Source organism: Telmatherina bonti (genome assembly GCF_933228915.1).
Source record: "Telmatherina bonti genome assembly, chromosome: 21".
NCBI lineage: Eukaryota > Metazoa > Chordata > Actinopteri > Atheriniformes > Telmatherinidae > Telmatherina > Telmatherina bonti.
The window spans coordinates 16,132,491-16,157,243 of record NC_136630.1 but is presented as its reverse complement, the minus strand read 5'-3'; the positions used below and the strand labels follow the sequence as shown (position 1 = coordinate 16,157,243).

General features: G+C 40.1%; 1 protein-coding gene across 1 annotated transcript in view; it reads left to right on the top strand.

Annotated features, from left to right (window-relative positions):
* The window catches only part of LOC306771372 (protocadherin-15-like), a gene marked incomplete at both ends in the record, with an annotated part of 199,731 nt that overhangs the window by 90,069 nt on the left and 84,909 nt on the right, over positions 1-24,753 (top strand). Inside the window, 4 exons of the mRNA XM_079260539.1 lie at positions 92-224; positions 1,915-1,994; positions 2,587-2,680; positions 10,021-10,149. Coding sequence (XP_079116665.1) covers positions 92-224; positions 1,915-1,994; positions 2,587-2,680; positions 10,021-10,149 — 436 coding nt within the window. The remainder of the gene's footprint in view (positions 1-91; positions 225-1,914; positions 1,995-2,586; positions 2,681-10,020; positions 10,150-24,753) is intronic.

The window sequence follows — 24,753 nt, the reverse complement described above, 5'->3', positions numbered from 1 at the left end:
ATCAGCTTCTCTCTCTATGTGCTCTCTTCAGCTGTCCTAGTTGTTTCACCTTATTCTCTTTTGTCTTTTCACCTTCTCTTCCTCTCCTTAGGTCGTCCATTACAACAGTTTATATTGAAGTTTTACCCCCAAACAACCAGAGCCCTCCTCATTTCCCACAGCAGCAATACAACCTGGAGATCAGTGAAGCAATGAGGACTGGTGCCACACTGCTTAATCTGCAGGTACACACATTTCTTTCTCTCACACAAAAACACACTATACAGCCCTGGTTATGAAACTTTTCTTTGGTTTCCACTTTCCTTTACATCTTCTTAAAAATGATGGAGAGCACGTCCTCATCTTCACCACCCGTATGGTTTGGAGTGTATAAAATGCTAAATCAATAAGATATTTTTAAAGTGCTGATGTTTCATTTGCTCATCTACTGTATTAGTTTTAAATTTTCCCTATTTCAAGAATAGTGTTTACAACCTTTTTAATTTGTTTATATGTTGAACTGTTTTGATTTCTGTGAGCAAAAAGTTTAAATACTTACACCATTGCGTTGAAGTGTTTATTTTCTATTGAATTAAAGTTTTACATTAGTTTAATGTGATCTTTCTAATTTTTATTTTAAATTGACTTGACTGCATGTTCCTCTTACTCCTTCATGACATTATCGGGATTTCCAAAGGTACAACTACCCCTGCTTTTGAAATCAACACTGATCAATTCCGTTTTAGTGGTCATTGATTATTTCCTCACTTACCAGGGTTTGGAGAAATATTGGCTTCTTACTTTCCAAGGAGAAAACATCCTCAGTTCAGGGCTATTAAGCGATGGGCAGAGGCTCCTTCAGATGAACTGCTGGTCATTCAGGACATTGACTTGACTTCTCTAACAGCTCTCAGCAAAGAGCAATTTTATTTGCCTCGGGATACTGTGGTGGTGTGTGACCCAATTTCACTTGAAATTAATTTTGTCATTTAGTCTGAGTCAACGAAGTCACAGTTAATTGTTCCATCAATGAGGGCAAGCCATCTCGACCTGTATGCAGCAAATCAGGCCCGAACTGTCACAGTACCTCTATGTTTAATGGAGGGGTTAACATCTTCATGTTCCACGTCTCATTCAAACTAAGCTATATTGTGTTTTCATCTTTCCACTAAAATGTGATTAAAACAGCTTTCTGTTATGTGTTTATCATCCTTGGCAAACTGCACATGTGCAGGAATGTTCTCTTTGGAAACCAGCTGATTCCTCCACGTTGTGGTCTCCTGATATTGGACTCATAACCTGAAATTTTCCTATATTGTGTCAGATTTATTTAAATTTTGATGAACATTGAAAGCTTTTTCTAAGATCTGCAGAAATCTGCTTTGGTCTCATGTTAGTGTTGTTGTTAGATAAGACAGAACACACACTTAATACCTGACTATCATACTTATCAAAGCCAGCTGACTATAATTTCAGCCATAAACATAACTGATTCTGTTAATTGATTGAAATTTACAAATTTGTGCTACCCAGTGATAAAAATGTGTTATACTGGATCTTTTTCTCAGTTAATAATGTTGTGTTTGACCATACATTATGAAAAATCTTGACATGATAATTACTGCATTTTTATGTTTAACTTCTCTAAGTCAGCCTAATTGAGCTGCCACCAGTGTGAAATGGTTAACCCCCTTTTCTGTGTCACTGTCTTCATGTGAGGCATACAGGCCCACACTTCTAACCCCAGAAATTTTCCTCAGTACAAATTAGTACCACAAGTACCACATAATGCTAAACAAAGACTTTTCTATTGAACATGGTAGCTAGATACTGTATGGGATATTTGAACAGTATTTAAAAAGAAATAATAAAAAAAAGAAATAATAAAAAAAACACTAAAAGCCTTACGAGGTGTTTCTGGGTTTTTCTTTTCAGGCAGTTGATCGAGAGAGCGACCCTATAACTTACAAAATACACAGTGGGAACATGAATGGAAATTTTGCACTGCAGCAGACGTAAGTGTGTCTATGCACAAATCATATTGATCTTTTTTGCTCAAAATGTAGTAAATGTTTCAGAAACTAAAGAAAAACACATTCACAAACTTGTTTGAAAGACCTTAAAATCATCTTGATAACTGTGATGCAGGAATAAGATGGCCATTGTGACAATATGTATGTCAACATATGAGCTCTGACGAGCACTATTGCTTTATTTTTTCAAGAATATTGAGTGATTGTTTGTCCGGCCTGCAAGACCTGAAGTAGGTCATAAAAGTACATAAAATTTAAGAATATTTTTAATGATTCATATTTTACATGTATTTGTACTAAATATATATTTATAAAAAAGGAAAAAGCTCCAAAAAATATCGGTGCAGAGATAGGCCTGTAATAAATATGTGCATGTGTTAGCAGTAACCCATCATGACATCATATTTCTGGGCTTGAAAACCAAATACCAAACCAAGTTATTTTCTGGTGTGTTGGTGTTTTGTTTTTTTTTTTCTCGTTTTTTTTTTTTTTTTTGTAAAATGGTTTACTCTGTGGTTGTTTTCAAGTTTCTTGCCTGGAGTGTTAATTATGTCTGTGTGTGCTTTCTTTCCAGTTCTGGGTATTTAGTTCTGAACAATCCTCTGGACAGGGAGTCCCTGGATTATTATACCCTGGTGGTCACAGCCTCAGACGGACACCCAGATGGAGTAAGAAACTCAGCTGTACCACACAGATAGTTACTGGCTTTCTTTACTGGAGTTGTCTTACATCCCCGCTGGAATAAAACTGAGCTGCAGCTGGCAGCAATTCTTAATCCCTCACAGTGACATGCCATAAACAGCAGCTGTTGTAGAGTCAGACAGGAGTGATTTGGTTTGGACAATCTTATTATATTCTATTTATTCTTCTAATGGATAAAATAGGTTTTGTTCATCAGGCTTTAGATCATTCATTTTCCATCCCACTTTATTCTGTTCAGAGTCACGGGGGCCCATGGCATGGAGACCATCACAGTTGCCCCTTGAATTGAGCTAAAATTTTTTCCACTATACTGATGTTACCAACTGTTAATAGGAGCATCAGCATAAAACGGAGCACCACTTAAATTGGCTTTAATGCAGCACTTTATTTATTTTCTCATCTTTATTGCACTTTTCATGAATAAATTATTTGGTTAGAAACAGGCAATTTACAGAGATTACAAAACTTCAGTTTCATTTTAGAGGTATAATGTCACAAATTTTTACTTTTCAAGAACTTATTAACTAATTTATTTGTTAAACCTATTTTTTATGACTCTCTTCCTTAAACTTCTGAAGAGATTTTGTACTATTTGTCTATTACTGAAGCATTTATTAGGAAATTGCTCAGAGGGAATGAACATTTATAATTCATCCTATATAATATTGTTTTGAGGTGCACATTGACTTTAATTAGTCATTAGCATCACTTCTCTAAACATGTATGTGTTGTTTCTGATGGGCTGGTTGACTTGAGCCCCATTTTTGTCATATAGTTTAACATGGCTTCTTCATGTCATGGATGACAGCTCTTTCTTTAAATAATGGAGAATAAATAATAAAACTGAATTTCATTTTCATATCAGTGGTTTTATGCTGGCTGATTAGTTGCACTTTAATTCATCTGTTTATCCTTTTCTTCAAAGTTGTATCTGGCTATTTTTGCACTTCATAAGTATTTCTTTGTTGTTGAATGTTGGGGAACATTTATAACAGCATATGAAGAGCACAGTGTTTATTTCTTTATGGTAACTTCACATTAGAAATTCTGTTCGTGTCAATACAAGCACCTTACAGTGTGCAAATTCACATGTGATCATCAACATTAATTCAAAACTGTTGTCATAAGTCTAAGTTTAATGTGTTACATATACATCAAAATCCAGGAGAGCAAATTAAACATGTCTGGGTTAAACTACGGATTCGCATGGATTTATTATTCCCCCTAAACAAAAAATCAGGCTATTTTGAGCTCAAGGGTAGCTTCTGGGCACCATGTGGATTCAAGCTTCTGAGGGCAAGTACAAGTTTCTCTGAGGTGCCCTTGATAGAGGGTTGCATCCTTGCAGGGGGCTCCACTCTCCAAGTTATTCTCTGTGCATCCAGTGATGCTGACTTTTGACAACTTGGTGTGGAGACAAAGCACTCCATCAGCCTTCTGATCATTTGTTGAACATTGTTGATGTTTCTATACATGTCAGGAAAAAAAGACCTTCTCAGTTTCTCATGTGGTCAGCATGCGGTCTAACACCTAATGCTCTACAAGCAGATGTATTTCCACCAAGTTATTGTAACTAAATTCACCAAGACCAGCCCTCTTACACTCAGCTGTTTTATCCATTTGATTCCGAACACAAGGAGCAGCCTGACTGAATCCCAGCTCCCCCGCTTCACTGCAGGTGTTAGGACAGATAGAAGAAAGTAGTGCGGTGAACAGACACATCTAAACTTGTATGAGAGACTAAAGTGAAATGGAACCAGACTGTGGATCACCATAAGAATATATCAATAGTCCACTGGTGGAAAATGCAGAGCACCAACTCATTACATACAGGAAACGTGAGGTTAAGGGCTTGGGATGTATGTCTACTCGCCATAGAGTATCTAGGATGTATTATTTTTACTAGACCTTATACTTGTGCTGTAATTCAGTGCACACATGCTGAAATTTAGAGTCCATGGAAACTGATCATTTGTCATTTGTTGACCAAATAATACTGTAAAAAGAGCTGTAAATGTATTCTGGAGAAAATGCTACGTCTCCATCCTTCACAAAAAGAAAATGCTCGAATGAACTAATGTAGGACACGTCAATATAGTTATCAATGCATGGTATGGATTAATATTTAATGGAAACTACTGGAGAAATAGTGCTGCTGACAAGTCTGGCAAGGTTGTTTGCAGTTTAGATGCTGCATAAACTATGCAACAGCATGCCAGCTAGAAAAAGGATGATCCTAATTGTTTTTAGTCAACACTACATATATTAAGGATACATGTGCATCAGTCAGGATGAACTTGCATAGTGATACTTGAGATAGACCGGTCAGGTGGAGGCCTAAGCAGTCTTTTGTCTCCCCCTCAAGTATTCAATATATTTTTTTGTTCAGTACACAAAAATAACCTGATAGAAACACGTGAGAAAGGACCTTGCATGCACATGGTGAGATCTCAGGTGTGCATAGCATGGTTAGTCACACTCCAAGGGTTGCTTTTGCGCGTGAGGATTTTCTGTGCAGGGAGGTTGAGGAATTCATTCGCGACAGTAGTTCAGGCTGTGCACGCGTATGGTAATTTTGTTCCCCCAGGTTTTGATGTAAACGTAACACAATATGAATGTTTCATGGTTAAAAGGGTAAAGTGAAGTTAGAGGACAAAAAGTCTGTAAAGTGCCCTGAGATGACATTGTTGTGTGTCCTGGCGCTGTACAAATAAACCTGAATCAAAGTGAATTGAAAAAGCTGCTGGGCTTTGACACAGGTTGATGATGACCCATGCAGTTTGAATTGATCCCATGAAACATTTTATTAGGACTTGGAGATTGGCAATTTGGTCTTTTAGTCATAAAAGGTGCGCATACACACACACACTCACTTTTTTTGTGAGTGTTATATTATGGGAAATGTGCATCATTGTCCTTATTTATTTATCTTTTAGATAGAATTGCATTGGATTTTTTTCTTTTGGTTGCAGGTTTGTGTAGAACTCAAGAATAATGTTTCTGATAAGTGTTGAAAAAACTTCTCGTTTAGTGTATTTAGGTGTATATCAACTACACTACAGTTTGTGCACCACATGTTCTTGTTGTTCCCTTCTGGCTTATCCTTCTGAAGGGGTCACCACAGTAAAAAAAAATGGCTCAGGTGAATTGACACGTTCTACGCCGGTTTCCCTTCCTGACGCAATCCTCCGCATTTATTCGGGCGTGGGACTGGCCAGGATTCAAACTAGTGACCATCAGGTCACAAGACTAGCTGCATTATCACCTGAGTCCTGCCAACCTCAGGGCTGCACATATTGCCAGTTACCAAATTGATGACAGGTCACTTGACTCACTTTCATTCACATTTGAAAGTCCAATCTGACATCGGCTCACACTCACAAGATTTACTCTTACATGAACGTCAGATTAGGTCATTGGATGAAGTCCCTCCCCTCTGTGTGTTCTTTTTGCTCTTTTCTTGTTCCTTTTCTATTCTTCTGCCATTTGTTAGACTTGTATCAAAAGGTTTCTCTTCTTTGATAACCATATCCTCATAAATGTCCATTAAAATAAAAACTTTTTGATACAAATACCCCCTGATACACACAGCTTTACATGCAATATGTGGTTAAACAAGTGGGGCCAATAGAAGATTTCAGAGTTGTTAAAGGGTATGATACTTTCCTTAAGACTTTCCTGTGTGATTACCCACAAGTCTTGATATACATTCATATTAGATGACTCGTGTACAGTGTAACCTGTTCAGTAGCCCTTCACAATTAGTGTGTTATCTTTTTGCCCTGGGGGTCCCCTCAATCAAAAATAGCAATAAGTAGTTTGAACATTTTTCTGCTTGACACTTCATTATATTTTGAATGAGAGGCACAAAAAAAGTTGGGAAAGTGAGAGACAGGAGGGAAGACAGTGAAAGAAATGAAAGGAGAAGAGAAGATTGGAATGTAGTTGCCCATTAATCAGTATCACCCAAAAGGCCTTGAGTTGTCTTTATATGTACATGCACGTGCATGTACACACACACACACACACACACACACCTATACACATCCATGTGTGCCACATATTATTAAATGTCCTGTTGTGAGGGTGTCAGACTACAAAGTGCCTAATTGGCTATTTGGCCAGTGAATCCATCATACTGCCACAGACTGAGGAGCATAAGAGTTGGTGCAGTGAACCTGCTCCACTGTAAGAACATTGTGCATTGTAAGAGCAATTTAAACTTTGGTTTTGGGCAGTTTGCTGTTGTCATATAGTACCTATTGTATCATTGTTCAAGGAAGAAGATAAATTCACAAATTGTGACATTGTATTGATTGGCAATTTGACAATGTGAAAAAAGTAAAGGGGGAAAAACTACAAAAAAAACCACAAAAACTTGTGTTTGTATAACATGTAGACAAGAGCAGTAAAACAGTTTTGTCATGTATTGTATAAATTATAAGCTAGAATCAGTGATGGTTGGAGAGTGGATCATACACATGCCAATGGCATCTTCATTGCTTAAACAACGCCAAACCCATGATATGAGCAACTTCAAATGTTTTAATTAATTTTTATTTAACCTTAATATAAACATATCATAGCGTGAGTGGTTGTTCGTCTCTCTGTGTGTGACCCTGCGATGGACTGGCGAGCTGTCCAGGGTGTACCCTGCCTGTCGCCCAAAGCCGGCTGGGATAGGCTCCAGCTTCCCCGCGACCCTGAATTGGAATAAGCGGTTCGGAAAATGAATGAATGAATGAATAAACATATCATGACACAATCTCATTTGCAAGAGACATGTCACCACAAGTTACTTTGCCATTGGTTTGGATGTTTTTTCTGATAACAGTAAAAAGATTTTGCAATGGTGCAGTACTGTTCAGATAATCTCTATTTTTTTTTAAAGAAAACTTAAACTGTATTACAGCAAGACAATGGTCAATATTTTACCACAGCATGACTCCATAGGACAGTTGACGTAGGAAACAGAAAATTGGAGTTTTCTATATCAGGTAAGATTGCAAAGGCCTTTTTTTCCAAATTTGCAGCATTTGGTCACATCAGTTCAGATTTGATCAAGGACACATCCTAAAACAAATTTATATTATTTGTGGGGGGGGGTTCAGATTGTCAGATTCTTTCAAAGATGACAGTCAAGTACTTATTCAAAGGAAATCGCTGGACTTTTCTTCGTCTTTTGTATGGTGAGGTGTTGACCTTAGTACTGAATAGAGAGAGCACAATATGGCATCCATTTTTCCTTTCAGATTGAATGCAACTTTTTTTTTTTTTATCTTCTTGTTATAAGTTGTAATATTCATCATCACCACCAGCAAAAGAAAAAGAACTGAATCCCTCAGATGATGGTGTTTCTAGGGGGCCAAGTGTCAAAAGTTTGGCAGGTAGCCAATATATTGGTCAGATAATAAACTGTTGGAGTATCAGCACAACTCTTTCTGTGTGTGGTTAAGAGTCTTTCTCACAGCCCCGACCTTTTTATTTAATCAGTGCTCACTCTGTTTTACAAATACTGGCATTCAGATAAACTGTACTGACTGATGTGAGCTCTTAACCTCAAATTACTGGCATCACTATCTGCCTTGCCAACCTCAATATCCTTATTTCACCTTAGTGATTTTAATTTAACCATGCTCGCGAACAAAAATGTGGACTTTTTTTTTTTTCTTTCATCTCTTGTTGTGCTCAGCTGCCTCTCAACCCACCATGTCCTCTTAGAGTCTAGTCTTGGATGACTGTGATCCACTTACGAAAGACAAAGCTGATGACCTCCTAGTAGTTTTCTTGCACAAATGCTTCTTTCTTGATAAGTTTATTAACAACATTAAATCAAGACCAAAATTAATTAACATAAAAAAAAAAATCTAATAACTTGTGTTAGGTGTCATATTGGCCTCATGATATTAAGTGTAAAAAGTATGATGAACAGGACTGGCAAATACAGGTTGTAATGGAAAAAGAACATTTATCTTTTGTTTTGCAGTTAATGACCTAGTTAGGGAATGGCATGTTACACAGTAAGTACTTCAAGATTAAACATCTGAACATATGCATTCAAAAGTTTAGAAAAAGACTAATTAAATTCACCCATGAAGGTGGCAGTACATTTTAGCATGTATTTATATCACACAAAAAGCCAAAAAGCCCCTAATATTGTGTAAGCTGTTACGAGTGCATTTTTCTGAGCTGAGGTTGAAGTCAGTAAAAACAATCCTTATCTGGTTGTCCCTTAGCTAGATTATCTTAGCTGAATTATGTATTTATTTTATCAAAGCATATTTATTGGCATGTTTGTTACAACTGAGACGATCAGAAATCTGGGAAAAAGCAGAAGAGTTGCATGCAAATACTCATTACCAACATTTTAAACCTCATGGGATCTTTGCTCCAAATGTGAACTGCATATAATGGCCATTATTGGTACAGCAGCATCCAAACCAGACACTTAGAGAGACTGAACAAATGGATTAAAAAGGCTAGTTCTGTGCTGGGAATAACTCTGGAGCTGCTGGAGTTGAAAATAATGCCTCACAAGCTGTTGGAAATGGTGGATGATTTTTCACATCCTCTACATTACACAGTGAAAAAAAAAAGTCTGTTTAGTGTGGGGCTTACTCAAGTCCAATGCAAGACTGAACAGGACTGGAGTTCTCCATCATGCTCCATGTCTTCTAATTATATTTGTTCGTGTTAAAAAAAAAAAAAAAAAAGCTTCATTTAATTTTATTATAAAAAAATTAGCTATTGCAGCTGGATTAGAAATATAAACAACTGATGGAATAAGTTCTGGATTCCTATTTTTTTGCCAGCAAAAGTACAAAGTATGAATAGAAGTCATTGGACATGAACCCATTGTGTTATTTAGAGGCTTGGGAAGTTTATTTATACAGCATCTTTCATGCATAAGAGGTCTCAGTGCTTTACAGAAAATCAAAAGCATTACAGATGGTTCAGAGGAGACATTAAAGCGTATATAATAGAAGAAATGAAACAATCACTTATTGTACAATTGTTTGGGGTAAAAAAGAAAAAAATGATGTTCCTCATCATAAATGTGTTCATTTTTTTTCCAGATCTGGGAAAAAAATCAGCAAAATCTTGTAGTACCTTAAATGCTTTTTCTTTACTTCGTGAGGAATTAATCCACAATTAGTAACGGTGGAGGTGCAGGTTCTCAGTCAGATCCACTTTTCACCCTTGACATGTGGCTTTAAATCCTAGATGACAAACACTATGAGGCTATAACCATCTGAAACCAGCAAGTTTGCAAACTTACAGATACTTCTTCTGTGTGTGCCTGTAGACCTCCACTGCCACAGTGAACATTGCCGTGACAGATGTTAATGACAATGACCCGGTCTTCAATTCTTCACTGCCAGTGAACCTCACTGTCACAGAGGAGCAGGATCATGCCTACGTTGGACAGGTCAAGGTAGGAAGGGGCTCATACACACACGTATTATTTGTGCAACTGACACAGAAAATCTTCTACTTCTGATCCCTCGCATCACTGCCCACAACACATGGGAATAAATGTTGATTCCCCTGCTACTGTCAGTATGGCCTCTGTGAACACAACAGTTGTAGTACATGTGCTAGTGTAGTTATGGTCTTCTCATGCATGAATGTGCATTTGCTTGAGCTTCTGATGTGCATTAATACTTTCTCATTTTGAGTTATATTAAAAAAATAAAAATAAAAAAAAAACTGATTACAGTCAATCTCAGTGGAACACAGCTGAAGAGCAAATGACACATCAGACTGAATGTGTTTTCTTCAATAAAACAGATCAGCATGTTTGACAGGAGTTATATGAAATTTAAATAATTATTCTGCTGTTGTGAGACAGTATTTCTAACATGAAGGATTTTTTCTATGCACTGTATTCACCATTGAAGTTGGTGTAGTTTCCTGAATACTTGAACTATCCCTCTACATGACTGCTATCAGCTAATCACTTATTAAACTAATCTGTCACTTTAAAATGTTAGAATAATATAGGGATGTGCATTATGTCCCCAAAAGGTAAGTGAACCTGAACAGCGTGTATCTTTTACTACAAGAGTAATGAGAAGACTACACACATCCACACACTTCATGTAAGAATTCACTGTGGCTCTAATTAAATTCAGCTTGTATGCTCATTTTCTATGGGGACCAGAGATCACTAACATAATATTGTAAACTGTTAGCTTTGTAATTACGACTGTACATTAAAGTGCTCAGAGGACTTGTGTCCATTTTGCAGGTTGATGAGATGTAAGTACTTGTGTCCCTTCATGTATATGCGCAGGATAGGTTCTATGAGCCTAAAATGTACATGTGGTTTTGAACTGATTACATTACGAAATTGTATGAAACTTAGTCTGAATAGTGATTGTTAAATTGATTATTTTTAATCCTTACATTTATTTTTAATCATTGGGTTTTTTGTTTGTTTTTTTAAACTATGTAAAAAGTTTCAGTAAAATAGTATTTTTCCTAAAGGAACTATTGTTTTTGTAACAGATACTTTAGCATTATGCAGATGTTTGAAACCAATGTTTTTTTTTTTAATGTAATACACATAAGCTTTTGTCTTGGCACAATTCCTTCTAATAATAACCATTTTAAAAAGTGTCATTCTCTAAATATCTCATGAAGCATTAATCTATACAGCCAACCAATTATATACAAAAGAAAACTAAAGTAAAACCGTGAAGATATAACTGATGCATGCATTCTCAAAACAGGGTTCATGTAAATCTGACACGTTGACAGGCTTTGATCTTTAAAGAGATTCCCCTGGTTGCATCCTTACTTGGATTAGTTCCAAGCTTAATTCATAGTCTTTGTACATTGGTGCCAGAGGTCTTTGATCACTTTGACACATTGCATGGTTCAAAATGTCAATCAAGACTCCCTGGTTCAACACAGGAACTCCAAAACGACCTTTAAAACTCTTCTGTAAAAATTTTGAATGAGTCATATATTTATTAAATTCTAATGTTAAAGGTTCAATGCCTTTTGTCTCTAATTGAGTTTTACCTTGTACCACTCGGCATACTGTATAACCTGTAAATCTATTTTTTCAAAGAGAACATTTCATTCCAAGCATTCCAGATTTTAACTCCCACTCAGACCTTTGGATATGTTCCAAATGCAACATTCAAAGCCCACCATAATCTGCAGAAAAGGCACTTGAAAGTATTCCAATTCTGAACTTCCTCCCTATAAAGGACCCCTGGATATATTCCACAGTAAGACAGACGGTGCAATCCCTCAGCAGGCTGAGCAAGACACAAATCTGGGCCTCATTCCAAACAGTGGGATGCACCTGTATGTATTAAGCAGATTTCTAGAAGAATGAATGGACCTGACCTTGGTTTGCTAATGCGGGTTAGGTATAAACTGATGGAACGAGGGTGTGACATACTCGCATGGCATAGAAAAATGGATGACATAGGGAAGAGGATAGAGATGAAGGTGAAATGACAGCGCTCTGTGGTGGCTTTTTAGTCTGAATTTTTCTAAGTTCCCAACATGCTTTTTTCTTAAAAAAAATTGTGTAAAAAATTACTTCAAAATAACTTGTTCAGACAAAATGACACAATAAGATAAGAATTATTTAATCAATAAGTAAAAATAATGACGTAGGAGTGAGTGACTCAGCTGGGGCGGCTGTAGCTCAGGAGAAGAGCAGTCCTCCTTCAACTGGAAAGTTTACTATCAAGCATGCTGGTTATATTTTTTCTTGAAATGAACTTGTTACATAATGCAATACATCAAGTTGGGTGGTGCGTTAATGTCGGAAAAAAAAATCCTTTACATATATGTGATCTTTATAAACATATTTGAAGAAAAAAAAAAACTCATGAGATTGTAAAAACCTTTTAGCAATATCAAAAAGGTTTATCAAAATAGAGGTGTTTCCATTATTATTATTTTTTGTTTTTTTTTATTATTGTTGCTATTATTTTAGGCTTGTATTATTTGCCATAGCTACACAATAAATAATGCCATTTTTGTTTTTACATCAAATATAATGTTCTAAAACACAAAACATTGCACAAATATCCTTCTATCCATCACACTGTTATAATGTGCATGCATCTGGATATTAATACTTGCGATGTTCCACAGTCTGCTGCTATGTATATTGCTTTTCCTAAAACACCTTTTTTATATTCAGGAGAAAAAAAACATTCTTGGCTTATAGCTGAGTTTACATGTGGTCTGGCTCTGGGTTCCGCCCTGTATGTCCCTAAAAGCTGTAAACGCCCCTGGATAGAGGTGAAGAACAGACAGCTTTATTGAGAGGGGGCATCTGTTTATGATAGAAAGCTTATCTCTGCTGGACAGACATTTTGAAAATTTTACAGTGTCAAATTTCTTTTTACCATCTGTGCTTTAGCTGACCAAAATGAAGTAATCTCTCCTTTAGTCTGAAAACCTGTCCAGATTAAAAAAAAACCATAGGCTTTTAGCCTTTTTCTTTTCCTGTTAAAATTTGTGTGAATGTGTAAATTATTTTCTTTATTCCACCATGGCTTGAAAGTTAAAGATCAAAATGAACATCAGTGTCTTGTTCAGTATCTGTCTGTGAACTGACTGGTTCTTAGAAACATGTTCATAATAAAATCCTGTTGATTATCCAAAACAGTCATTTTAATAATAGTGACTTAAGACTGGTAAAATACTAGTTAGAGAACAATCTTACCAAAAAGTAAATAAAAAAAGACAACTTTTTTTTTATCCATGATTTAACTTGTTGTCTGATCAGAAACAGTTTTTGCATAGTGACAGTTATGAATATTATTGGATCCAGTAAATGGCTCTAACAAGGCGTCACAGTAAGCCTGTGTTGTCAACAGTACATCTTGCCGAAAAGAGGCCTGCTCCATTTGTCGGTTTCTGCTTTTCAAACAGTGATTTCCCAGGTGCAACACTTCCCTTTATATCCTATCTTCTCCTCACTGCACTCATGATTTAAAAACTTTGCTATTTTTCATGAAAGTAAATGCTTGAAGGAAAATACAGATTTATGCTGCAGATTTATACTTGTTAGGAAATGCTGTAAGATACTGCTATAAATCCGCACGAGATTTCCAGCAGTTACAGAGATTAGGTTAATGAATTTGAGTTTTATAAACAGTTAGTCTGCCTCAAGCTGACATTTCCAAGCCTGGATTTTACGCTCCTCTGTAGGAATCTGTCATGCTTTCAAATTCTGCTGATTACTATCCTATAAGTCTTTATAGAGGCTGCTCTCATTAATTGCTAGTATGATTTCTTATAAAAAAAAATAAGAGATATTATGGATATTTAAACATATCCTATGAAATTCAGGGCAATGATTAATGAATGGGGAGATTTGTCATGGTGTCTGCAAGACATTTCTGGTTATGAATCAACAATAAAATGCATAAGATCTTCAGCATTATGGCTTCTTTAAAAAAAAAAAAAGATTTATACCACAGGCGGTGAGAATTCTAATGCCATCTGGCGTACATTATTTTTGCTTATATGCAAATGAGGTTCGGCAAGTTAAATCACTGTTGCTTAACTCAGTTACGGGCGTCACGATAGCAACGTGTTAATCAGCTGATTCACATCAGCTGGCTTTTGACAAGTGATTGAGAGAAATGCACTGTAGCTTGACAACAATTGGTTAGCATAAAAAGTAAATAGAGGCCAACATAAAATAGTTCCTGTACTTTATCATATTTAACAAGCTTTGAAAAAAGAAATAAATGCCTGTTATAAAATGATTACTGCGTGTCGTGGTTCTCTAGACTCAACGTGTGCATTAAAATTATATATTGTGCGGCTTGTCATCATTCAATCCTTATTTTGTTGCTTATTGTGGTTGAAATAGACAGTGTTTTATAGGCTCTGTCTTCATCATATATTGTCACGGTGAACTGCTGGGAATAGCAGTTCAGGGCGGAACCAGTGCTGTTTGTTGCCCCGGAGTGCTCGCTCTGATGGATCCATGGGTATAAACAACAGGCTTCATTGTGGCTGCAAGAGCAATGTTTGTCTGCGGACTTTTGATGAGCGTTTTAGGTGTGTGTTATTAGAGCACGATGTAAAGCTTCGCCTGCATTTGAGCTCGCATTCTTGAAATGTTTGTTGGTGTGGAAGAACAAAGGTGGCGTGGTTTATCATGTCATCTGATTAATGGGGTTATTTATTTATTTATTTATTTTTTAAACTTGTTGGGTGTATTAAATAAATGTGTTTAGTTTTTGGTTAAATGGGTTTAAATAAACTTTTAGTGTAGGCTGATAATTAATTTAGTGTTAGGACTGTGGTTCATGTTGATTGTGCTTTATCATTTTACTTTTATTATGTATGTGTGTTTTAAAGGTTGTATTTACCTGGTGGATTGACCAATAGAGTGACAACAGCTAGAAGAATATCAAAGATTAAGTAAAGAGTTGAAAAGATATTTGAAAGTCTTGCCTGAATAGATACGTGTTGCTCTCATCATTGTGGAAACACCCTTTTCAAGTGTGGGTGCAGCACAGTAGAAATTACACTTGAAATTTATATTTCAAAGAATATGTAGCAGATGACATTTAACCTATTAACACCTAAACAAAAACATGTTTCTGTCTTCCATTTATTTATTTTCTATAATACATTGGCATCCAATGAAGCACGTCTATTTTCTGGCCAGGTTTTTTTCTTTTGCCATGATGGAAACTTAAAATCTTAAAATATGGATGCATACTTACCTACATGGAAAGTAGAAAAAAGTCATATATAGTACTGACACTTTAAAGACATGATTAAAGACCTCAGTGCATATTTGAAAGATTATAATTTCACAACAAAATGGGTTTAAAACAGGACCAACAATTAAAAAAAAACTCCTGACCCAACTTGTCATGTAATAACTCATGTTATACCCACTATCTGAGACAGTGTCACATATAAATGAAATACATTTTCAGGCATTTAACAATTACCTTTCTAGTATCTGAACCCAATGTTGTGTTCACTGTAGTGTTTACTATCTCGCTTACTTCAAATTCCAAGCATGTTATGCAGCTGAACTGGCAAATAGAATTGTGCTGTTATTACATAACAGCAAGTGTGAATGTGATGTGCAATTACTGATGTATAATGCAAAAAAGTTGATGTTACTGAAGTTAGTAAAAAACATGTGAATATTCAAGTGATGAAAACTAAGATGAATTTGTCATGGATTAGTAAGATGCATGATGTGATAGTTTTAGGGTGATCGAGTGGCCATTTAAGGGAGCAATTAATTTTTTTAAATGCTCCTAGAGCAGGCATGGGAAAACTACGGCCCGGAGGCCACATGCCTGACACCAGGCATGAGGTTAAACGTTTTAATCCGGCCCGCCGAACTTGAAAAAATTCAATGAATAAACCTTGTTAATGTTTTATTTTCCCTGCAATCCTGATGTTTTCCCACTAGATGCCGCACTGTAGGCCTATTACTTCACGTTTGCACTTTACCTTCTGACCCATCAGCCCTTCTGTAAAGATGAGCGGACCTAAGAAATGGAAAGTGGACAAAGAATGTCGAGTGTTCAAAAAGGAGTGGACAACTAAATATTTTTTCACTGAACACGATCATCTGCTGTTTGCGTCATATGCCAAGAAACTGTGGCGGTTTATAGAGTATAATATTAGCTGTCACTTTGCCACAAAGCATGCTAACTATGCTAGCAAGCTGTCAACAAAAGAAAGGGAAGTTGCTGCTCATAAGTTGGCAGCTACTTTAAAGGCTCAACAAAGTTTTTTTCACTGTCAAACTGCCATTCAAGAGTCAAGTACCAAGGCCAGTTTTATGCTTTCATTCAAAATAGCAAAGGTCAGCAAACCTCTGTCTGAGGGCGAGTTTTTAAAAGAATGCATGTTAGAGACAGCAGGTATTTTGTGCAGAGAGAGCAAAGACAAATTTGAGAAAATCAGCTTATCACTGTGGACAGTGACTTGCCGCGTGGAACTAATAGATGAAGATATCACCAGCAGCTTAAATAAAAAGACGGAGTCATTCATGTTGTATTCTTTAGCACTGGATGAAAGCAACAATGTCAAAGACACTGCTCAGCTCCTTATTTTTATCCGAGGTATTAACGACACTTTTCAAATAACGCAGGAGTTTTTGACAATGGAGTCTGTGAAAGGACAAATACGGGGAGAAGACTTGTTTGATCGGGTGTCTGCTGTCATCAGAAATGTGAAGCTTCCTTGGAGTAAGCTTGTCAACGTCACCACAGATGGATCTCCAAATTTAACAGGGAAAACGTTGGCCTGCTGAGGAGAATCCAGAATAAAGTGAAAGGTGAAAACCCTGACCAGGATGTCATTTTCCTCCACTGCATCATCCACCAGGAATCTCTATGTAAATCGGTATTACAGCTGAATCATGTTGTGAATCCTGTCATGAAACTCGTCAACTTCATACGCGCAAGGGGACTTCAGCACCGTCAGTTTATTGTGTTCCTGAAGAAAACTGATGCGGATCACCAGGACCTGCTTTATCATTCCCGTGTCCGCTGGTTGAGTTTGGGCAAAGTGTTTCAACGCGTGTGGGAGCTCAAAGAGGAGACTGGCGTGTTTTTGGAGGGACTGGGGAAGGGTGATGAATTTCCTGAGCTGAGCAACAAGAGCTGTATTTGTGACTTTGCATTCGCTACAGACGTATTTCCACACTTGAATGAGCTCAACATGAAACTGCAGGGGAAGGATCATTTTGTGCACGACATGTACACAAACGTGAAAGCCTTCAAATTAAGCTGGCTTTATTCTCCAGGCAAATTTTGAACAAGTCATTCACTCATTTTCCTACACTAGCCATGCTGAAAGAGGCCGGAGCAAAAGTGAAGAAATACAGTGAGTCACTGGATGCACTGCACGGAGAATTCTGCCGTCGCTTCTAGGATTTCAACAAAATTGACAAGTCACTTCAGTTGGTGGCCTGTCCTCTGTCAAAAGACCCCGAAACAGCTCCAGAGGAGCTGCAGCTCGAGCTGATCGACCTTCAGTCCAACCCAGTCTTAAAAGAGAAGTTCAACTCTAAACTAAATGACTTCTATGCGTCACTCAGCAACGCAGCATTTCCAAGGCTCTGGCGGACAGCGCAGAAGATGCTGGCATTGTTCGGCTCGACCTACGTGTATGAACAGACCTTCAGCATCATGAACATCAACAAAGCCAGCCACAGATCCAAGTTAACAGACCAACACCTCAGATCCATTCTGAGAATCGCCACAACAAAACTAACTCCAGGCTTTGATGCGCTGGCTAAAAAAGGAGACCAACAACACTGTTCCCATTAAAATGGAAAGTGTCCCTGATGCGCACGCAAACACCTGCACTGCTCCTGGTCCGGCCCCTTTGTCAAATGTTAGAACCCATTGTGGCCCACGAATCAAAAAGTTTGCCCACCCCTGTCCTAGAGCATCGCTGCAGCTATTGAAATTATGGTATCGAATTATAACTTCATTATCACATGATTGTTTTTGGTGTGTAGAAAGCACACCGTAATCTTATCATCACCATCACTGTACGGTGAATAAACTACCTCATACACAAAGCATCTCTGGTTGTGTCTCCTTCTGACAGAGGACACAACAGCAGCCCATCCCAGCAGCTAGCAGACATGCAGTATTCTTTCCAGTCTGATAACGTATGAAATGAGTCAAAAGAATGAAAAAAATGAAGTGATAAAAAATGCAGAGGATTGCTTTCTTAAAGATTAATAAGAGAAAGTAGGTGGGAAGTTGAATTGAGCAGACATATATGGTAAATGTCACTTGTGGAATTTGAACCCATGATTTTCAAAGTCATGATCCTGTCCAATTAACATTAGGCCACTTCCTATAACATGCATATATGAATGGGAAAAGATAAAACTCTTCTATTGGGAAGAGGATTCATTCTGTATTGGTGCATGTCGAGATATTGTAGAAAAATATTGAATATTTGACTATGATGCTATGAAGAACTAAAGACTTAAAAATTATTTGCAGAAATAATTATTAAATGTCAGCTAATCATAGAATTATTATTACTATTTAACTTTAGCTACCACAGAGACACATCTGTTGATTAACTGAAAAGCACCATCGACTGAAGAGTACGCAGTTTCTTTTCATTTCTGAGTGCCATCTAGTGACAACGTAAGGGAGCACCCTTCTTTAGTAAGATGGAATAGTATGCAAAAATGTTGATAAGACAACAAAGTTCGACTGATGTACTGATGATGGTAAACTGTATTAGCATATTAGGTAAAAGAACTACATATTTTGTAACACATAAGTGTTACAAACTAAGAATTGGATTGGCAGCAGGTATGTTGTCACAATAGTTGTAGGGCAGATCTACAATCTAGGCTTAAACACTACCCCATGGTCCACAATCTTATTTGACCTCCAGACCACTAACATTCAGATAAAAATATTACAATAAAATCTTCTCAACATTGGTTTTGAAACATGTAGACTTTGTCTTATTTATGCAGTTTTTCAGACTTTGCTCAATGCAGCACATCTGAAGGTAATAAAGTAAACAAAGACACTTGCAGTTCTCTATATGACCTTTCTTTTTTTTTTTAAATAATTTGCAAAAAGATTTACCTGACACCAACTAGGCTAATTTAAGAACTCAGCTGGGAGAAATCATGTAACTTGTCACAATGTGAATGGAAGCAGCTTCAAAAAAGAAGTGAAGTTCCACCATGAATTTATGTAAAACTTGCAGGTTTTAAAGTAGCACAGATCAGAGTTAGATGTAGGAGCCTCTCAATTTGTACATGGCTGTAGTTGAGACCCTGACGCAGAGGTGCAGACTGAAAGTGGTCAGTGTTATATGGCTTCAATGTACCGGACACTGGAAACTGGTGCAAACAGCAAGAGAATCCACAATGCTGGGAAGCTCCACCCACCAATGCCTAACGTTGGGTTACTTAACGTAAACCCTGGTTCTTTGATAACAGAGTGAGGTGTTTCACTATGGGAATCGCTTATGCGTGACCAACTATGGAAGCTCCAATGACACCACGTCTGTCTGTGACAGACAGATTGAGCCGTACCCAGGGCTCCGCCCCCACATACAGATACGGCCAACCAACCCCCTCCTATTCATTCTGGACAGGTTTCTTTCCATGTCCGTGCAAGAAGGGATGTGAAGGTGAAACACCTCACTCTGTTATCAAAGAACCAGGGTTTACGTTAAGTAACCCAACGTTCTTTTTCTAACTTCACTCGGTGTTTCACTATGGGAGATATAGCCCACTCCCGGATTGCATGAACAATGCCTAAGCACGAGGAATAGCTACTGACAGGTAAAAGTCAGACCTAACTCCCCACTTCCAGTACCGTGTGAGACGCCTGAGCAACATCCAGCCTGTAAAACCGCACAAATGTGTGTGGTGTGGCCCAACTAGCGGCAGCACAGATGTCTTGAATAAACAAAGCCCATGATGTGGCCATGCTCCTGGTAGAATGAGCCCCTATCCCTGTGGGTGGCTGCGCCCCTTTAAATCTGTAAGACAGACAAATCCCATAATGGGATGAGTGGTTTGGAGACATGTAGTTTACGGCGTGCACCCCTCATGAAACGACACACCAGGGGGTGCTGACCCGCTGGTTTGTCTCCAAAGCCGACATGGCAGGCTGAAATTGCTGCTAAATAAACTTTGAGGGTGGAAAAGGCCTTCCCTTTTTCCAACAAATCTGCAGCAGAACACTGGAACGGTACATGTTGCCGTCCACTTCTCAAACACTCGCCATTTGAAGCTGTAAAGAGCGCGCGTAGAGGCGGCACGTGCATTCTGGATAGTATCAATTACTCCTGGAGAGAGACCAGCAGCATTTAAAATCCACCTTTCAGGGGCCAGGCCCAGAGTGCAACCCGGTCTGGGTGAGGGTGATAAATCTCTCCCCCTACCTGAGACAAAAGGTCCCTGCGGATGGGGAGAGACCATGGTTCCGCAGTTAGCATTTGAATTATCTCTGCTACCCAGGGTTTGGATGGCCATCAAGAAGCCACCAGGATCAGTGCCAGACCCTGCTCCCTCACTCTGGTTAAGGTGGGGGGGGATCAGGCTGAGAGGTGGGAATGCATACAGCAGCACGTTTGGCCATGGGTGGGCTAAAGCATCCATCCCTAGTGGCGCATCTGGCTCGGATAGGGAAAAAAACAGTGGGCAGTGGGTGTTTTTCCATGAGGCGAAGAGATCTATGATGGCTCGGCCGTACCTCTGCCAGATCTGCTCCACCACTTGAGGATGGAGTCTCCATTCCCCGTACAGGGGGTTCCCCCTCGACAATAAATCTGCACCCCTGTTCAAGACTCCTGGTACATGAGTTGCTCGAACGGACAGAAGTCTGGACCACACTATAATCTTCCTGGCCAGCTTGTGCAGGTGTAGTGAGCGGGTCCCACCCTGACGTTTTATATAGGCTACCACCGTGGAGTTGTCCATCTTCACCAGGACATGACGGCCCTCCAGGTGGGGTAGAAAGTGTCTGAGCCAGGAATACTGCCTGTAGCTCCAACATATTTATGTGAAGGCGGGCCATCTTCTGTGAACAAACACCATTCACCACTCTGCCCATCATGGTTGCGCCCCAACCTTTCAAGGAAGCGTCCGTTGTCAGGGTAACCCTGGACGACACTGTGCCGAGCGGCACTCCCACAGTGAGTTGTTGACTCTCTCCATGGCAAAAGAGCAGCCATACACGCCGGTGTGATCTTCACACCGCGGTGGAGATGACGGCGGGTGCACATCCGCAAAGACGCGACCCACCGCTGAAAATCTCTCATCATCAAAAGCCCGAGCTGTACCACCAAAATGACCGACGGCATTAGACTGAGCAGACGCAGGCAACGTCTGAACGTCACGACTTTCCCCAGCCGAAAGTGAGTCATGCACTGGGTGAAAGATGCGATCTGCCCCTCTGAGTTACCCGATATGAGATGGAGTTTATTTTGAGCCCCAAATATTCCGTACACTGAGCCGGAATTAGACGGCTCTTTTCCCAGTTTATTTTGAAAACGAGATCGATTAAATGACTTATCACAACCTTGGAATCCCTGATCGCCTGTGTCTGTGACTGGGAGCAGACCAAGTAGTCGTCTATGTAGGAGAAGATCCTGCTGCCGCTGTTCCTCAGTGGAGCCAGCGCTGCATGCACACTTGCTGAATACCCGTGGGGCTAATGACATCCCGAACGGCATGGCTTGAAACTCGTAGGCTGTGCCCTGATAAGCAAACCTGAGAAACTTTCTGTGTGGAGGATATATGGCGATGTGGAAATACGCATGTGAGAGATCGATTGTCACAAATCAATCTCTTGGGCGGATAGAGTGGCACAGTTTTGTGTGTCAACATTCTGAACGTATACTTTCTTAAGTGTCTGTTTAACACACGTAGATCTAAAATAGGTTGGAGCGATCTCCCGTCCTTTTTCGGGATGAGGAAATACCGTGAGTAGAAACCCTGACGACTTTCTTCGTCTGTGACTACTCTGACCGCTCTTTTGTTCAGCAGAGCAGCTATTTCATCCTGCAGGACGTGAGCTGAATTGCCGCTGGTCGCTGATGCTAACACACCGTTGAATCTGGGTGGTTTGATCGCGAATTGAAGTCTGTATCCCTGGCAAATAGTCCCCCTGACCCAGGGATGCACTGCACATGCACGCCACTTCTCTGCCCGGGCAGAGTGTCGCACTCTTGTGACGTCACGCTGGCGATGCTGTCGGTCCTGTTGCGAAGGGCCGGAGTGCACTCTGTTGGTGACAACAGGGACCAACTGCCTTTTTCTCTTATTTTGTTTTTCATTTTGGGGGGGGGGGGCATTCTGCCCTTGGCAACATGCCTGGCTGCAGAAATGCATTCTTTATTTTGTTTGTCACCCCCTGTCTGGAACAAACTGAACTGGGACACTGCGTCGTGCTTGGTGACACTGACAAAGTGTTTTTGCAGGCATGAAGATCTGAACTTTGTTTCTACTGCATCTGAGTCTCTGCTCTCTGCTGTGGAGGCTCAAAAGGGGCTCCTGATGAACTGGTAACCACAGGAGCCACTGGACATTGAAGAACTGGGCCGAGTTCATCCTTGGTCAGTTTTCTTTTCTTCCAAGGAGGGGGGGACAGTGAAGACTGGGGTATTAGGTCGCCCGCTTCTTCTTCCCCTCCCCGGGGTGGGACGGGCGGTTCTCGCTGCGACTGCAGCGAAGGAATGTTTACCCCATGGTCTTGGGTTCTCAGCTTTGTTATGTGGGTTTGATTGCCCACCTCCATGCCTCTGTGTTTTCACCCCACTCCGGTGCCCTCTTGCAGCTGCATCTGCAAAGCCAGGCCTGGGAACCTGTGGGGGAAGAGGGTTTGGCTTACGTGGGAGACAGAGGTTGAAAGCTCCACCCTCCTCTTTTCTGCGGGTGCTTGTCTCCCTCATTTTCTCCAAAGCTGGTCCAAAAAACCCTTTGGTTGGATCATAGGTTGCATCCATGACCTCAGCTTTTTGGGAATCACCCAGGCCCGACAGGTTTAACCACAGGGCTCTTTCACCAGAGACTGCTAGTCCCATAACCCGTCCAGAGCCCTGGACTGCTCCCCTGGAGGAGCGGAGAATGAGATCATTTACCACACAAATTTCATCCCACAGAACTGGATTAGGTGATCCATAGTCCAGTTGATGGCCCATCTCCTCAAGGATCTCAGCCTGATTTGCAGACAGCAGCGTGACTGCGTTAAGGGAGCACACTGACTGTGCAGCATACTTGTACATCCTCTGATAAATGGATGCTGTGAGGCGATCCATCTTACTGGGGAGAGAAACACTTGAGGATGCTGAGAGTGACTTGCGGTTTGAATGAAGGTGATAAGCCACTGAAGGCTCCACCGCTGGGAGCTCGGCCAACCCCAGCTCAACCATACCTTGCACTTCCAGCTTAGAGCAGCCTTTGGTGGGAAGCTCTTGTAAGGGCTTGACCAGTAACGGCTCATTTCCTTCATGCAAGCAGGAACTGCTGGTAGCAGTTGCTTGGCTGGTGGAAGTCTCTTGCCATCATACAGATCACATTCTGTCCCTTCAGCATCCTGAGCTGCAGGCCATGGGATTCCGAGCCTTGCAGATGCACGTTTACATACATCGTATAAACTGCTGTCTGCTGCAGGGGGCATTTCTGCCCTGCTGGCTGGCCATGAAGGCTGGGCTGGGAAAGTAGAGTCATCCTCCTCTTCCTCCATGTCATTCATCTCGAGGAGGTCAGAGTTAGCATCGCACTCTGCTTCCTCGTTAACCGGGTCGAGCCCTCCATCGTCGAGAATTCCCTCAAAGTGGGGGCATGACCGGAGACTCCTCTTCCATCATGTCCGCCCAGCTCATGCTGGCTCGCGGCTGATGGATGTCACCTGGAGCCACGGCTGTGGTCCCGGCAAGAGAGAGTGTTACAAACCCCCAGCTCGCCAGTGAAAAGGGGGATAGGTTTGTAAACATTAAACCCACAAATAAGTTCCTTTCAAAATAAAAAGGTTTTTATTTGCAGGCAACACTGTTGTTGCCCATGACAAACAGGCAGGAAGAAGAAACACAAAGGTTGTAACAGGCTTTGGGTCACACCCTGAACAACACTAAGGGCGACAAACTACCCACAACTAAACCACTGCTTTTAAGACAGCTTACAAATCACCCCTACTGGGCTCACAAATACAAAGATGCGTACTACAGCACAAAACCACTGTCCCAGGCTGACAACCTAGCCAAAGTGAGGCAAACTGAGCCATCCACACTCAGCTACCCTGAACGATTGCCAGCCTGCTCCTTAAATAGGGCTGACGAGCTGGCCCAGCTGAAGGTGATGATGATGATGTGGATCCTGAAAGGAGCAGTGCAGCCAGTTTTTGGTTGGAAACAAAGCCGTCAGCGAAGTCTAGTGGAGATCACAGTCAGATATGCACAAGCACTGGGACGTAACAGAGGGGTCCTGGTTGTTCGCTACTGCGACCCTCAGTCTCCTTTCAAGGATCTTTTCCGGCATGGCGGAGCAGTGGGAGCACTCCTGCGG